At 32.7% G+C, this 14,526-nt stretch overlaps 1 protein-coding gene across 58 annotated transcripts in view; it reads left to right on the top strand.

Annotated features, from left to right (window-relative positions):
- Positions 1-14,526, top strand: part of lmo7b (LIM domain 7b) — a 92,590-nt gene that overhangs the window by 20,746 nt on the left and 57,318 nt on the right. For all 58 annotated transcript variants that reach the window (NM_001443027.1, NM_001443026.1, NM_001443025.1 and 55 more), the window contains 6 exon segments: positions 4,479-4,549; positions 4,705-4,774; positions 5,891-5,997; positions 8,052-8,082; positions 9,188-9,301; positions 11,004-11,202. In NM_001443027.1, coding sequence (NP_001429956.1) covers positions 4,479-4,549; positions 4,705-4,774; positions 5,891-5,997; positions 8,052-8,082; positions 9,188-9,301; positions 11,004-11,202 — 592 coding nt within the window.

Raw genomic sequence — 14,526 nt, 5'->3', positions numbered from 1 at the left:
TCTCTTTGGTCCTTTTTGAAGTTGACCATACACAGGCGGCCATTAATAGACTACATTCCATCTGCCCAAACAAGCTGATGATCAGGATGCCGAATTGGGGAAGGACCAGGAATTGATGCTTCAGTGCATCTTTATCTGAAAACAAAGAACCCCTGAGTAGTTTGCCACATTCTGTTTGCCAAATGCAGCCTCTACCACATGACTGGTACAGTCGGGTGACTGCTTGAACTGACACCTCAGTCTCCATAACGTACTGTGTGGCAATGTGGGAGGATGGGTGTGAGGCCCAGTTTTTGCATGCATGTGTTGATGGGGATGATATTAGTGGGTTGACAAGGATTGATCTGAGACTAAGAACTCTGTGTGGTTAAAGCTATCAGTTTTTTTCAAAAATATAAATTGTCATCATTTACTCACCATTTACATGTTTCAAACCATTAGGAGTTTCTTTTGTCAAACACACACATATTTAAAAAAAAAATTGAAAACTTATAACCTTTGACTTCCATAGTATGACAAACAAATACTGTGGAAGTCAATGGTTACAGGTTTTCAGCTTTAACAGAATGGATAAATTTATACAAATCTGTAACCACTTGAGGGTGAGTACATTTTCATTTTTAGGTGAACTATCCCTCTAATAGGAAAGAAAGATGTGTTTTTTACTTGTGAATTGTAGGGAATCTTGATTTTGTTCATGGCTTGTTTTGCTTGCTTAATGGCAGTAAAAGCAGTTATGTGGTGTACAGTTTCAAATGATGGATGAAGATCAGAATGAAATTGGGTTGGAATACGGCATGTCTGGCTGGAGTGAAAAAAGAGTATGCTGTGTTTTTTGCGAGTCTGTGGTTGCCTGTCTGTGGAAATTAATTTAATAAAACTACTCAAGCTTTCAGAAGTTGTTTTTTTTTAACTTGGGATTGTAGAAATGTATTTAATTAACTTTGACTGGAGAGTAAAGTAATCCAAACAAGTCATCCCTTTTCCAATCGGTAAAAGTTTAGTACGGATTGTACAATAGGTTTATTTATTTATTTATTTATTTATTTATTTATTTATTTATTTATTTATTTATTTATTTTAGTTTAGTCAGTGCAAAGTGTCACCAAGTTTGCTGTAGCCCACTTGCTTCAATATTTGTTGTGTTGTGTGTTCTGAGAAACCGTTGTGCAGAGCTCAGTAGGGGTAGGCCCTATATCGCTATGAATGTGACTCCCAGTATTAGGTTGTGTCAAGATTAGGGACGTTATGATTAACCAACTTCAAAATTAACTGTGCTTTAATTCATTACAGTTAATTAATCATAAAGGCTTCTCAACGCGGCATTTCTGCACAAAACAAAACTGCTGAAACTAAAGGTTATGTGCAACTGTGCGCTAGTTTAAAGTTCTGCGCTTGTTCACAGAGACTGAAACCCACACAAACTGGATTAACTGTTGCTGAGGCTATTAACTGACATTATTTCTAATGGAAACGTGTGGCTTGAGCGTGCATATTGGGAGTGACATGCTTTCCTGGCATACCTAGTTGAAAACATTTAAACTTTTCAGAATGCTGCGAGCGCACCGCGAGTCACGTGACAAGAACTGACCATTCAGTGTCATACTTCGTATGGAATATACACATTGCTGCTCTGGTCTAAAAAGAAAATGAAAATACCATGGATTTTGGATTTTATAATATAGTTGATTAAAAGACAGAGGTCCAATCACCTTTGACTACATTTGTTATCTTTAAAAGGGAAACAATTAGCTAATATGATGCTTAGATTTACATTAGACCAATACAGTTAATTTATTTATTTTCATTTTTTATTCAAAAAAGCTCAAACTTATCCACTTTTCCCCACATTTAAAGCTGACAGGTGTAAACATTGTCTTAACTGATGCTCAACACACACAAATCTGTTAAAATCTCAAAAAAGTACTCGAGGGTTTTGTGAACCTTTAAATGACAGGTAATGGGTGCAGCAGTGCTACTGGATTTACATGTTTATTCATCACGTTCTTCCGAAATACCAGGAAGTAAGTTACTGTTTGTCTGGGAGGGAAATAGAGAAAATATTCTAGTGACATAAACTGTGTGCATCTTGCATGAATAAAGCACATCATCCAGTTATATTGAAAAATAATTAGTATTGCCTCTCCATAGACATCCGTGTGCATTTTACAAGCTTAGGTGGTTTGTTTTGCTAGTAGTTATGTGTATTGGAATGTCTGAAACCTTAAATGCATTTTTTTTTTTTTTTACAAACGCAGAGAAATTGTAATTTTTATGACAATTGCTGTGCACCTCTTTCTTGAGCACAAATCGTCAGGTTTGAATTTGAGCAGATGATGATGTGCGTTATAACGTTCTCATCACAAGAGTGTGATTTGTATGCTTTAGGGACCAGCCAATGCTAATCACACTGGTGTGATTGTATGCATGTCCAGGAGGCCAACATGCACTATACCTTTCATAAGTCTCATTGTATTCACCATATTTAATATCCATTTTTCAATATGCAATCTTGTTTGTATTTGTGTTCTTATGAGATTTCATCAGCCATCACATGGTGCCTTTTGGAACACTGTTGTTAAATGCCTGACAACTTGAAACAAAAAAAAGTTTGTTTTAGAACAATGTTCAGTGAATCAATTTCACTCTCCCTCTAGCTGTAGTCCTTGCAAAAGTGTTACAAAGCATGTTTGATTTCTGTTTCAGTCATTGGTGTTTACCAATTTACCTAAATTTAGGTAAAAACAACACAGTATTTTTTAAAATGCCAATTATTCAAGTTCTGTAAGTTGTACGTGTGGGGGAAAATATTGATACACCAAAGTATCGCAATGTTTTACAGCAATATTATATGGATTCCCATATTGAAATAATGCCAATATTTTATTATGGTATTTGGCATTGCTTTCTTACCTCAATCGAACTGCTCCAGAGTTAGTTTCAACTGAGCCGAGACCACCTCATTCAGGCGATCTCAGAGCTATTGTTTTGGTACGAATCTGAGTGCGATTGTGGTGTTCACATATGATCAAACAAACTGAGCTAGGCGGGCAAAAGTGAAATGATGTCCCATAAAGGAAATGTCTGCCAGCATATTTTTAAGTGAAAATCGAAGAAGCTTCAAACACTTCGTCAACTTGGAATTATAAGGTTCTATCTGCCTTCTGAATGATTTTCAGATATTTAGCTTCAAAGTTTTTGCATTCCATAGCAAACAGTATGTGTGAAACATTTTTTTAAAATAAAAAGTCTTTAAATTTAAACAATTTATAAAAAAAAAAAGCCCATATTAAATAAGTTGTAAATTAATAAGAATGTCAATAACTAAATTTTGACAAAAATGTCAGATAGAACTTCATAATTCTAAGATGATGACTTATTTGGATTCTGGTGTTTTCTACACTTAGTAGGTTGTTAGGTTGAGTCGCTTTGAAAAAAATAAAAATAAAAAAATAAATAATATATATATAGTTGTCTAGCATATTACACTTTTAATGCAGGGAGCATTGTTCACTTTAACAAGGGGACACCACCACCATCATAAAAGGGTGCACTCTGTCTATTTCAAGTTTTCTGTTGGTAGCAAGTGTCAAATTTATGTCACCCTGAATGGCCGAAATCATGGCTTCAGGGATGCTCTGACCAAGTCCCCTTGTCATAACAATTCACCCTTTTCAAAGTCACCTAGTCAGATGCTATTTCTGCAGTAGTTGATAACGAGTGGATTGTTTGCTTGTCATCTAGTCTACCTAGGTATTAATATATCAAAGATTTTCTTCACCCCTGACTGGTCTTCATGTCTTGTTTCATCACCGTGTGGTTTCTGAGCATTTAAACATTATTAATCTCAACCACAGATGCATGAATATATACAGTTTATGACAACATGCATGATAGTTTTGCATTATTCAACAATTATTCTTTAATTTTTATTTTTTACATAGAGAATGGTGTTCTTGATTCTCCCCCTGTGGTTTTAAGATGCCATATCAAATTTTAAATATAATTTATTTCAAATAATTGTATTTTAATTAAATAGCTTTCAGTTGATATATAAATCTAAAAAAAAAAAAAAAAAATATATATATATATATATATATATATATATATATATATATATATATATATATATATATATATATATATATATATATATATATATATATATATATTGACACTTGTGATTGGTTTTGTGATCTAGGGTCACATATTATCTACAGTGTAAAAATGAAGGGTTCCACACAATTCATTCATGTTGTCCAACCACAAATAAATTTAATTATCTAATCAAATTTAAGCGGATTGAACGTAAACCTATTAACTTCCCCCCAAAAAAAACTCTAGAATTGTTTTTTTTCAGCTTATTTTAAACCATGTATCAACAAAAATCATTTATTTTAGAGTATGTAGACTAGGCAAATACAGTTAGAGTTTCAAACATAGTTCAAATCTGTGATGTGTTTTCTCTCCCTTTACAGGAAGTGACTAAAAAGAGTTTTGGAAGCAAATCTTTTCGAGTGGCTTTGGAGGATGGAGTTTTTCTGTGCGAGTAAGAGCAATTTGAACATATATATTTTGAACAATGCATTGTTTTTAAAATATCAAGATATAATTAGAATCCATTTATTTTCATTTTATTTTATAATTTGTTATTTTTGTAATCAATTAATGTTTGTCTGTGTATATTTGTGTTTTGGTTTTAAGTCTGATCAACACACTAAAGCCTGGCATCATCAAACGACTTAACAGACTCTCCACTCCTATTGCAGGCTTGGTGAGCAAATTTTTTTCATTTAGGTTAAATACATAATGATTTATATTTGCATTAACTTGTGGGTGGTAAATACCTGTATGTGTGTGTGAATTGTGTGTGTGTGTGTGTGTGTGCGCACACACATGACCGTATTCACCATGCACAAGTAAAAGCAAAGCAAAAATGAATGGCTCAGTATAGCGGGAGACAGAAACAAAGCGATCTCAAGACAGCCAGAAAACATGAGGGAAGAGCTAACTGTGGGCTCTTCTTGAAGATTAGACTGTCATTTAATTATTATTATTTTTAGTGAAGTGAACTGAATAGTGATTGTTCATACGATTTATGTTTGTGTTTGTTTTTATTTTTCATGACTGACCTATAACATTATATGGCACAAATTAATTAAAGACCATTCAGAAATATGATGCTCTTTTTTGCACTTTTTAACGAGTATGTTCCGGGAAAACTGAAATTGTGCGGTGGAAGATAGTCATGGTAACTTTTAATTCCTGTTTTTTTTTTTCCAGGAAATAGTAATTTACAAGTAATTAGTAATTTAAGCACTGGTTAATATGTTTAATTTAGTTCATAGATTTAATTAATTGAATTGTAAATGCTTTTAACATAATTTTTGATGTTAAATAATAAATAATTAATTCATTTAATTTAGTTAAATTTTACATTAAATAATTTTTGGTAAATTATTTTAACATAATTTTAACATTAAATAATAAATAATTAATACATTTAATTGAGTTAATTTTTACGTTAAATAAATAATTTTTAAAGCTAAATAATTAATATGTTTAATTTTGTTAATGGATTTAATTTAGTAAAAAATTCAAGTTAACTATATTTGGTTTAAATCTGCAAATGTCAAGATGTTTTCCCTGACTCCAGTGGATCCGGCTTTAAATGTAGAGAATGTGTGGGACACCTGACAGCTGTCTTCCCCCCCCCCACCCCTGTTCACCTAGTCCATTGCTTGTGCTGCTCTATTTTCAACTGAGCTTCTTCATTCAAGCTTCTCTGTCTTGGATCTCAACTTTATTAATGCACTGGTTGTTTTGAGGATGATGTCAAACTTTTCATTTATGATATCATTGTTGATGGTCAATCCTGGTCTCTCTTCAGGATAATGTGAACGTGTTTCTCAAGGCTTGCAAGAAGCTAGGGCTCAATGAAGCACAACTATTCCATCCTGGAGACCTGCAGGATGTCTCCACACGTGTGACTGTCAGGTGAGCAGAGAAAAGTGAAAGTGAACATTCCATTTTTATTTCTTTATTTCTTTTCTTATAGTTTTTTAATTGTAGTGTGATTTTTAAATTTTTTGTAAGTTCTCCTATAAACTTTCAGAGTTGAATGTCTTTTCTGACTTTTTCCTTGTTTAATTCAATAAGGCTTAAATGCAAACTGATGCAAAACTATCTATCTGTATTTACACTTTTATTGCCGTAGCTGTTTGTGTGGAGTATAAAAGAAGTAAAGTCTTTAGGGGTGACTGCAGGACAAGCTTCATTTGAATAGTGTTTGCGGTTTGATTGCATTTCCATACTAAATGAAAGGCTGTCACACATAATCTGTCCAACATCTTATTCAAACAATGAAAACTGGCCAATGCAGACTAATGTTCTGGGCAAGCTGCATTATGAAAATGTATTTTGAATCAAATCTGATAGCATTTAAATGGCAGGACGGCCAGACATGGCATCACTGTTAAAAAGCATGGTTCACTTAAAAAAATGCCAGAGTTTTCTTTTTCTCTGCATTTTAAACACAAAAGACTCCTGCTGCTATTTTATTATATTTTTTTATTTTATTTTATTTTATTTTATTTTATTTTATTTTATTTTATTTTATTTTATTTTATTTTATTTTATTTTATTTTATTTTTATTTTAATTATTTTATTTTATTTTTATTAAATGTTATATTTTTCCCCTTTGTTCTATTAAAAATAATTTGATATTTTTGGTATTTAATTTTTATTTTTGTATTTTATTTAAAGTTTATTTTATTCAATGTTTAAGTTTTTTTTTCATTTTATTTAAATAAGTACTTTTAAATACATTTTTATTAACTTTTTTTGATTTAGTGTTTTTTTTAAATTCATTTATTTTTTTTTTCTTAGCATTGCATGTTTTTAAATCGAAAGATTAGGTGTTAAACTTAAGATTAAAATTGGTCTAGTTAAGAAATAATTTAATTTCCTTTACAAAATATTAATGTTGTTTGAAATTCAGTCCTCATAGTTCCCATGTGGCCAATTTGTGTACAGTTTGAATCATTATCACTCATTCATACTCTCAACTACCATCCTGCATTGTGCACTCTTTGAAGTTAAAGTTTACATCTTGATTGTGTTATTGGTTTGAATATTATACTAATGGAAGTTCAATAATTTAAATGCTAATCAAGTGCTCTATGATCCCTATACAATATGTTTTTTAAAACCATATGAATCTTCCATTGAAGTATTTTTCAATAAGTCTTTCAGTCCCAATTCTTGCTTCTTCTCACATCCTCATTTTCAGACTCCGACTCTACTCTGAACAATAAATCAACTTTGTCCACCATGCTGAGAGCTTAATGTTCCCACAATTGGCCTTGTAGAGGGACGAGGGGCGCGAGAGGGTGGAGATGGGGCACAGTGACCTCTAAAATTAGCCCCGTAAGACTGTCCCCTCAAACCAAATGCTATGGGGAAGCTATAGTGAACCCGGGTGCTATTTATAACTTGCATACCTTCTCGCGGTCATGTTGGTTTAGGGCTCAATGGAACAACATTCACACTTTCACTTAATAACCACAGAACTATTACATCAAGTGTTCCTCCTTAACCTGTCTAGTTTGTTTAACATAACATGACTGTTTAATGAGCATTAGGGACTTAAATGGTTGCATTTGTCTTCAAAAACATGTTTGCTAGTTCATAGTGCTAAACAGATGGCTCGCATGTCCAATGTCAGCACACACAAGCATGCACCCCTGTCAGACTGATTACTGTTTTATGTGTGTGTGTGTGTGTGTGTTTGCATATGTGATGAAAAGGATGATTGTTCTTGTTATAATAAGCAGTTTTGTATGGAATTCTTATTTGTTGATTTGTTAATATATTTACCAGTGTACATGATTTGTGACTTATGTGACATGTACAGTAGTCGGTCCATTTATAGCAATGACTTAATTTTATTGGATGGTAGGAATGGATTTAGTTGCTTGTGCTGGATAGGGTGCAGGAACTGATCTGTGTATGTTCATTTCATTTAACCTGCTTCTTTTCTTCTGCTTAGACGTGAAGAGACAAACAGAAGACTAAAAAATGTAAGTTTTATTTTTTATGCTATTGCTATCTTGTTTTATCACCGACAAATGACTTCTGTTGAATGACTTAAGTGTCTGTGCATGGTATAGTATGTCTTTGCAGAGTGAATTTGGCCTTTGACTCTTTATTTTGCATACCCAACAAGCTGATTTGTAATTGTATCTCATTACAGTCGTCTAGTGAAGTGTTGTTTAGAATTGGACATTTAAAGCCACTTTGCATGCTTTATAGATTAAGGACTCCGATGCAGATACAAATGAACAGTGTTCTTTTTTTCTTTAACTTTGTTTTGTAATAATACATATTTTAAATGGTTTAATTTGGCCATAGCAGTTTCATTTCAGCTAGAGTCATGAGAATTAATGTAAATTCAGTGTAATTGAACAGGTTGTTTATTAACAATGACCATAATATTTGTAGGAAACTTTTTGGTAAAAAAAAGGCCAAATGTATGGTTTCTGCAATTTTTTTTTATGAAAAAATTAATTGCCTAATAAATATATATATATATATATATATATATATATATATATATATATATATATATATATATATATATATATATATATATATATATATATATATATATATATATATATATATATATATATATATATATAGGAAATATATATAGAAAAAAAAATAATTTAGGGATTGCTTTGAATCTGCCCCTTTTCTGCATTTCATTGATAATATATTGTTAGAGTATGTGCTGAGAAATGCATTTCAAAAGATAAAACTGATCTTGTCCAACTATCTGTTATTTGATTCCTCATTAGAATAGTTGGAATAATTCTGGAGATCCAGCAGGCACCAGATAGCCCACTGTTGTGTTCATTGTCTTGTACATGTGCAACATTCCTGCCATGTTGCCACCCTGTGATTTGTGTGTGTGTGCAAAGGGTCATCGCTTTCTAGATGAGAACAGGGATGAAACTGGGACACAGAAGCCATTCATGCCACACGCAAACACGCACTACACTCAATTCTCAGAGGCTTTTCTTTTTTTTGTGTTGTGTAATGTCAACGATGAGTAAAGTCTGCATTTGGGTTTAAATTTTGTTCTAGTTTTTTATGATTTTTTAAAATGTTTTTGAATCACAGGTTTTGATAACTATATACTGGTTGGGGAGGAAGGCCCAGTCTGATCCGTTTTACACCGGACCACAGTTGAACCTGAAAGCTTTTGAAGGTTTACTTGGCATAGCATTATCTAAGGTATTCCCATTTGTTCCTCTTATTTTTATTTCCTTGCATTTTGAAATTCTCTTTTGTTGTTTTGTCATTTTTATGTTTTTATTTTTTATTTTTATTTTTATTTTTTTTTACCATTTTCATTGTTATTATTTTTCAAGGTTTTCCTTTTTTTAGGAATTCACAATTTAGATTTATAGTTTTTATTTAAGTGTTTACAGATTAATATTAAAATTAGTTTTTTTTTTTCAGCTTCTAAATTTTGTTTTCAGATGAAGAATTTTGGAAGTTTAAGTGCTTGGAAATGTTTTATTTTATTTTGTAGTTATTTTAATAGTACAAAATGATCCCAACGTTTTATTTTTTTTTTTAAATCCAACCCTACTGTATACACTCACCAGCCACTTTATTTGGTACAACTGTTTGTTAATGCAAATGTCTATTTAACAATATAAACAAATCAATGCATTTAGGCATGTAGAGATGGTCAAGACGATCTGCTGCAGTTCAAACCGAGCATCAGAATGGGGAAGAAAGGTGATACTGGAATTATCACGCACAGCCATCTCTAGGGTTTACAGAGAATGGTCTGAAAAAGAAAAAATATCTAGTGAGTGGCAGTTCTGTTGAGGCAAATGGCTTGTTGATGCCAGGGGTCAGACAGGAATGGCCAGACTGGTTTGAGCTGATAGAAGGCAACAGTAACTCATTACAACAGAGGTATGCAAAAGAGCATCTCTGAAGGCACAACAGACCAAACCTTGAGGCGGATGAGCTACAGCAGCAGAATACCACTCAGAGAACAGGAAACTAAGGCTTTAATTCATACAGGCTCACCAAAATTGGACAATAACAGATTGAAAAAACGTTGCCTGGTCTGATGAGTTTCGGTTTCTGCTGTGACATTTGGATAGTAGGGTCAGAATTTGGTGTCAACAACATGAAAGCATGGATTCATCCTGCCTTGTACTCAAATTGCTTCCACAGTCAAAAGGTCTTTAATCCAATAGAGCATCTTTGGGACGTGGTGGCACAGGAGATTCGTGTCACAATTGTGCAGCTGACAAATCTGCAGCAACTGCGTAATGCTATCATGTCAATATGGACCAAAATCTCTAAGGTATATTTCCAGTATCTTGTTGAATCTGTACCACAAAGGATTAAGACCGTTCTGAAGGCAAAAGGATGTCCAACCTGGTACTAGTAAGGTGTACCTAATAAAGTAGCTGGTGAGTGTATATATGTGTGTGTGTATAGAAATATAGAAAGATGGATGTACAAACATATATTGCATTGTATAGGAATAAATAAGGATTAAGCACTTTCCTCCTTGCTTAATTGAAAAATGTTTCACATAGTGTCAATACATTTTCTTCCGTACGAGTTCCATGGATTGCAAACGCAATGCATAACATTATACCCATACTGTCTAACAAACAAGCTCCTCTAACATGTTCAAATCTCATGCTATTTGGACGCTTTGTTCTCATTAAGGACGTCATGCAGGTCCAGAATCCCCCATTATTTCAGGCCACTGTTAAAATGATCCACTCAGGCGTAAGTCAGTGTTGTCAGTCCTTGCATAGTAATTATCAATGCATTGAACAGCATATTGCTCTGTGTGGAAGTCATTTTTTTTCAGTCAGTAAAAAGTGTGTTCATTTAAGCTCAGTTATTTGCTATCCTGGCCCTCTCTGTAGTTTTTTGTGGTGTGTTCTTCTACCAGGCTCTGGAGGAGTCGGCACAATCCAGGTTGAGCGTGAGGGACAGTGGGTATTCGGAAGGCTGGTTCTCTGACCGAGAGGAGCTGTACAGTGTGAAGCAGCCGAGCTACAGGAGGGAGGATTCAGTGGAGAGCCTGGACTCAGTGGAGTCTCGCGCACTCAGCGTGGCTTCAGACCTCACTCTCAGAGCCAGCAGTGAAGGTAAGACTGCACTCTCTATCTCTTATGTCTGCTTTTTTATTTATACAAGATATTACACTGCACAGTGGTTTTGGAAATACACATTTTATAAGTTGAGCGTCTTTGCATTTTCATCAAGCAATTTTTATAATTTGATATTCCGGGATTCTGGAATGCTCTGTTATTGTATTTGTGTACTGTTTGATTTGCATTAGATAATGGGTGCATATATTTGTTTGTGTATTTATGTGCAGTGATTTCCTGAATTAATTTGGTCACATTTTAGATTCTGAACGTATTCAATTCTGTTCATCTTTATTTCTATGGCGCTTTTGTAATGTAGAATGTGTCAAAGCAGCTTAACATAGAAGAAGCTGTAGTAAATTGAAACTGATTAAAATACAGTACTGTATAATGTACACTATACACTGCTCGGAGTAATAAGGTTTGAGTTTTTTTGTTGGGGAGGGGTTTGGGGGTAATCATGTGACACTGCTGTCTTCTGGTAAAGCTGCTGACATTGAAGCATTGATATCATAATATTTCTTATTATTGTAATGCAGTTAATTCTAATTCAAATGATTGATAAATGTATAAAAAGAGCAAACTGTTAAATTATAGTGTACATACCTTAACTTAAACGTTTGCATTTTGATGTATTCTAAAAAAGGAATAATGATCATAGTTCAAAATAAATAAAATGTGCATATTCACCTTACTCTTCACATACGAGATGGCACAGCCATTTAAATCTTGTTGGCTCCAGACTTCCGGTCTTATTGTCTTCTATTCATTTTTAGATGTTAAAATCAGCTCGTTATGCTGTTTAAAGACTGATGTTTTCTTGTTATATTATTCTGCTTTGTGTTGTCATGCAAACACTTGTTTGACCACAAGTGTATTACAAACAAATAGTTTGACCTCTTTCTGCCATTTATTATTCAGTTGCCTATGGGAGAAATGACTTGGAAGATCTAAAACGATCACAAAAAATGGCCACACTTCTGCATTGAAGATTCAGGTCAATATAGTGCATTTTCAAAGTCATAAATGATGTTTTACATATGTATTTTTCAAAACAAAGCATTTATTTAAGCAAATATTTAGTCATTTCTATTTAGTGAATATATGGTTACTTTTTCCAATAAGGTTTCGTTAGGTAATTCATTTAGTAACATGGATAAAGAATGAACAATACTTGTACAGGATTAGCTAATTATAGTTCAATTTTCTAATGCATTATTAAAACCAGAACTGTTAGTTAACAAGAACTAACTGTTGACAGATGAATAGTCATTAACTAATGCTAGCAATGCTAAATAAATACTGTAATATATTGTTCATTGTTGTTCATGTAAATGCCTTATTGTAGGCAGTGTTTTGGGTAATGCATTACAAGTAAAGCAAAGTTATTTAATAATATTATTTTTCTAAGCAACAAGTAACACATTACTCTTATAAATTAAGTAATATTTGAGTTACTTAAAAAATAATGCGTAGTTACTTTTTAGTTTAATTACCTTTTAAAAATAAATGTATGAATTAAAATTAGTCACAATGAATCATTCAGTCAATGAGAGAATGTGTTCATTATTTTGAATGCATCGAAGAAAAGGAGATTATCTCAATGGAGAGTGATTTTATTTAAGACAAATAGTGCAAAAGTTGCAAAAACATTGCTTTAAACTATAATCTGAATATACGGCATGTTTTCAAAGGAGTTTTCAGATAACAGTATCCCAAGATATCTTTTTTATGCGTTTTTATAAAGGTAAATGTTGGTGTAGGTTATACAGTGTGTTGTTAATTGCAGAACTCCTGTATTAAAAACAAAAAGAAGAAAACAAGTTCTGAAAGAGATCAATTCTCAGCCAGGGGATGTAACGTAAAATTAACCCAAAAGTAATGTAAGGCATTGCTTACCATAAAAAGTAATGCAACTAGATATTTCTTTAGGGAGTAACTCAATATTGCAATGCATTACTTTCTCAAGTAACTTTCCCCAACACCGATTGTAGGAACCTTATTGTAAAGTGTGGCCAAATAAATTAACAAACATGAGCATATTAAACACACAGCATTACACTATGCATTCATGCTAGATGATTTTGGATCTGATTATTAAAATATTTTTAATAAGATTTTAATAAGATCAAATGAAATTTATGTGGAGTCTTTCAATATGACTGGGCCATCAATTAAATTTTAAACACTGTTTAAACACTGTCTCAACTCAGTAGCTTACATTTTAAATTTAACTGTGATCATTATATATATATATTTTTTTTTTTCTATGTACATATCTAAAAATTCCAGGTGTAAATAGAAATGTTATCTTGACAAACTGTTGCATATGTATGCATATCTTGCATGTAAAGACTGAACCATAAAAACTGGGGTGTTGTGATGGTTTTATTTTCCGCATTTCAGCACATGTTGGTCCATTTGGTTGCCATCACCAAAATTAGTGTCTTGTTTATTTGGCAACTTCAATATTGCATCTCTCAAACACTCGGTAATGAAAGTACAGACCCTTGTTTATTCACCTCATCCATTCACATACGTGTGACATTCCAGATTATTCCACACCCATTCGGTAATGTTCAACCCTCTGCCAACGGAATACAAGTGTGTGCCAACAGAGGGTCTGCTGGGATATTGTAAAAGGCTGTCTACTGTCTCTGGGTTGTAATGTTACTAAAAATTATAGTTCATGCATTTTAATAACTCTTAATGGTAATTTCAGAACACCAGCAAAAATAATGGGATATTTAACTTTTTTTTTTGTGTGTGTGAAAGTAGGTATGTATATACTGGCACATTACAAGTGTTGTGCACAACATAAGTCAAGATTTCCACAATGTTATTTAAATAAGTTGTCAGTAAAAATAAAGATAAAGGATATATATCAATAGACTGAGGTTAAAGCAGTAGAACTTGGAGTTAAATGAAGTGAACATGCATAAATTGAAAAATACATATATTGACACAAAAGACAAACAAAATAAATAAAAGGGATCACTGTATTTATTTTCTTTTTTTACTCATTGCTTATATTATCTAAAACCTTAAATTAGTAAATATGTTGGTAAGAGAGAAAGAAAAAAAAACAGAGAGAGCTCTATTTTACTCCTTGTTTTTTGGGTTTAAACAAACAGCAATGTATTTCTAGCCACTTTGTGCATGTAATACTTTTTATACCAGTCATAAATGTGCCTTAACTGTTTAACCCCATGTATAAAGTCATGAATCAAAGTATGAATCACTATTTGGTCTCACTCTGTCAGAGATTTATTTTCATGTTTTGTTGCAGTGAGCTGTGTAGTAATTGTTGAATGCCTGGAT

The sequence above is a fragment of the Danio rerio genome, chromosome 1 (genome assembly GCF_052040795.2).
Source record: "Danio rerio strain M-AB ecotype USA chromosome 1, GRCz13ab, whole genome shotgun sequence".
Lineage (NCBI taxonomy): Eukaryota > Metazoa > Chordata > Actinopteri > Cypriniformes > Danionidae > Danio > Danio rerio.
This window is presented reverse-complemented; position numbering and strand designations above follow the sequence as displayed.